A 2,680-nucleotide genomic window follows, 5' to 3' on the forward strand; every position below is an offset into this window, starting at 1 on the left:
TTTATTGTTGATATAGTTATGATTAAAGTGACAAATGGTAAATTTAGACTTTAGCATCTATTAGTTCTTCGAACTAGAAAAAATAAAAACAAAATTAATATGTTATGGAAAAAGAAGAAAAACAAGAAGGAAAAGTCAGATATCACTCTTTAAGTACCGGGAACACCAAATCAAACATATTTCTCCCCCTCCCGAGCCCATCTTTGGTTTTTTCATACCTGAAAACCCAGACTTTCTAAGATTTTTTCCTTTAGTGTATTTTAAAACTTTTAAGTTTTTTTGGCAGTAAACGAATTTTGTTAGCAAAACCATGTTAAACCGTGAAAGCAAATAATCAAAACTATTTAGTTAGATTTGTCAATGCATTGCTCTAAGTGTTAAAATTCTGTTAATGCATAAAAACTTTTACACCTTCAAAGGAAAGGCAAGCCTTTCTAAGCTGTTTGCTGGCATATGTTTTTAGCTTATTAGTATATAAACGTCTCACATTAATTTTTGAATTTTGAATTTTAATTTATGCATACATATATATATATATATATATATATATATATATATATATATATATATATATATATATATATATATATATATATATATATATATATATATATATATATATATATAAATAGATATATATATATATATATATATATATATATATATATATATATATATATATATATATATATATATATATATAGATATATATATATATATATATATACATTCATGTATGGTATTCCTACTGACCTGGTAACTGCTAACATCATCTAGTTAACAAAATTGTTTGTATTCATATTTTAAAGAAATAATCAAGCTCTTATAAAATAGTTTCCTTTCTGGTAGTGAGATAAGTAGCTATTTGAGGTATTTCTTTGATCTTCTTGAATAGTGCCTTTTGATGGGTGTATTTAGCAAAGGGCTCTTTTCCAAATACAGCGATGAAATATTCTGTTGACGAGAAAAACAGAAAATCAATCCAGGAAATCTGAAAAAAAACAATGATTATTAAAGTTCCTTCCTAGTTTATTGGATTTAAAATGACGCTTTAGTAGAAATTCAAAATATTTAAATTCCAAGAGAAATTCAGCTGGAGCTGAAGTTATATGCTAAATTCTAGTTTTTGAGCCTAAATGATCTGAATTCTTGACAAGACTTTAACCCAAAGTGTCTAACCCCTAAGACTAGGTTATAAACAGGCTTTAAAGCTAAATTCCATGATGATTCCGAAGTTTTTGTCGTTTTTGGAAAACAACTACAACAGGCTAAAAACTAGATAGGCTAAATCACAAAAAAATTGCAATAACAAAGTTTTGTACCGTTACCTCGTAGTTGCATAATACATGTAGGCCTTAATATATAAAAATTCTGAGAATATAGGCTTGAGCTTGTCTTTGCAGGATTTTGACTTGTTGGTAGAAGAGCATCGCTAAGAGTAGAAAATCATGTTGTGCTCAAGATATGCCCAGGATTGTACAGAGCCTTCATTCAACTGGAAGTCCCAGGTACCTCTTGCTATGCGGCTCTGAGCCGGCTTAATCGCATTCTTAAAATATCATATTTTCATTAAGGGATTTTAGTGACCAGATCATTGGAAATAGAGATAGATGGAATTCTAGTTTACATGAATTTACTGGAGCAAATAGACATAGCCTCAGCTAGAAGTCTGGTGTTCTCATTAAGAGATTCTAACGCTCAGCTCGAGAGGATAGGGATAGATGGTATGCTATCCCAGGTAAATTTGGTGCAGGAAAAGAAAGCATAATGATTTAAGACTGCTGCAATTTTTTAGGTATACCAATCTTGTTATAAGTGATATAGTAATTAGTCATACAATGGCCAATAAGTTAACATGATATTTATATGATGATAAGACAGCTATCCTTATTGATTAGGTTATTGTAAGCTGAAGACTAGAAGAATTGATACCATGTTAAACATCTGTGGAATAATTTTAGGAAAATAGCATTTGAAGTCGCTGATAGTGTCTTAAAGAAGAAACTTAGGAACGCAACTAGGAATATTAGTGAAAATGCTGTATGCCTGATAGAAAGGAGGACGGGCCTGTACAAGGATTATTTGAGTGATAGATTATATGAAAATAAGAAGAATGCAAAGAAAGCAGAGAAAGCATAAATCTGAATTAAGGAAAAGTAAAGTGGAGGCCATGAATGAAATTGCCGAAAATCTGAAAGATGAGGCCAGACGGAATAATAGTAAAATGCTGTACTGGCAAGTTAATAAATTGAGAGGAAATAGTCAATCTGAAGTTGTACCAGTTAAAAATTAGATCAAAAAAATTCCAATAGTTCTAGAGTGATGGAGAATTTGAACAGATTGAAACCGATCTAGATCAAAATGGGGCTACCGCTCTCACGAATAATTAAAATATAATAACTCCGTGTCAAATTAAAATTTAAAATTCAATAATTAATGTGAGACCTTTATATGCTAATAAGCTAAAAACATATGGCGACAAACAGCTTAGAAAGGCTTGCCTTTCCTTTGAAGGTGTAAAAGTTTTTATGCATTAACAGAATTTTAACACTTAGAGCAATGCATTGACAAATCTAACTAAATAGTTTTAATTATTTCGTGAGAGCGGAAGCCCCATTTTGATCTAGATCGGTTTCAATCTGTTCAAATTCTCCATCACTCTAGAACTATTGGAATTTTT

The 2,680-nt window shown here is 30.2% G+C and overlaps 1 protein-coding gene across 1 annotated transcript in view; it reads right to left on the reverse strand.

Moving 5' to 3' along the window:
- Positions 1 to 774: 774 nt before the first annotated feature.
- Positions 775 to 2,680, reverse strand: part of LOC136025428 (hematopoietic prostaglandin D synthase-like) — a gene marked incomplete in the record, with an annotated part of 28,731 nt that continues 26,825 nt past the window's right edge. Inside the window, 1 exon segment of the mRNA XM_065701457.1 lies at positions 775 to 991. Coding sequence (XP_065557529.1) covers positions 824 to 991 — 168 coding nt within the window.

Source organism: Artemia franciscana, chromosome 3, assembly GCF_032884065.1.
Source record: "Artemia franciscana chromosome 3, ASM3288406v1, whole genome shotgun sequence".
NCBI classification, from domain to species: Eukaryota; Metazoa; Arthropoda; class Branchiopoda; order Anostraca; family Artemiidae; genus Artemia; species Artemia franciscana.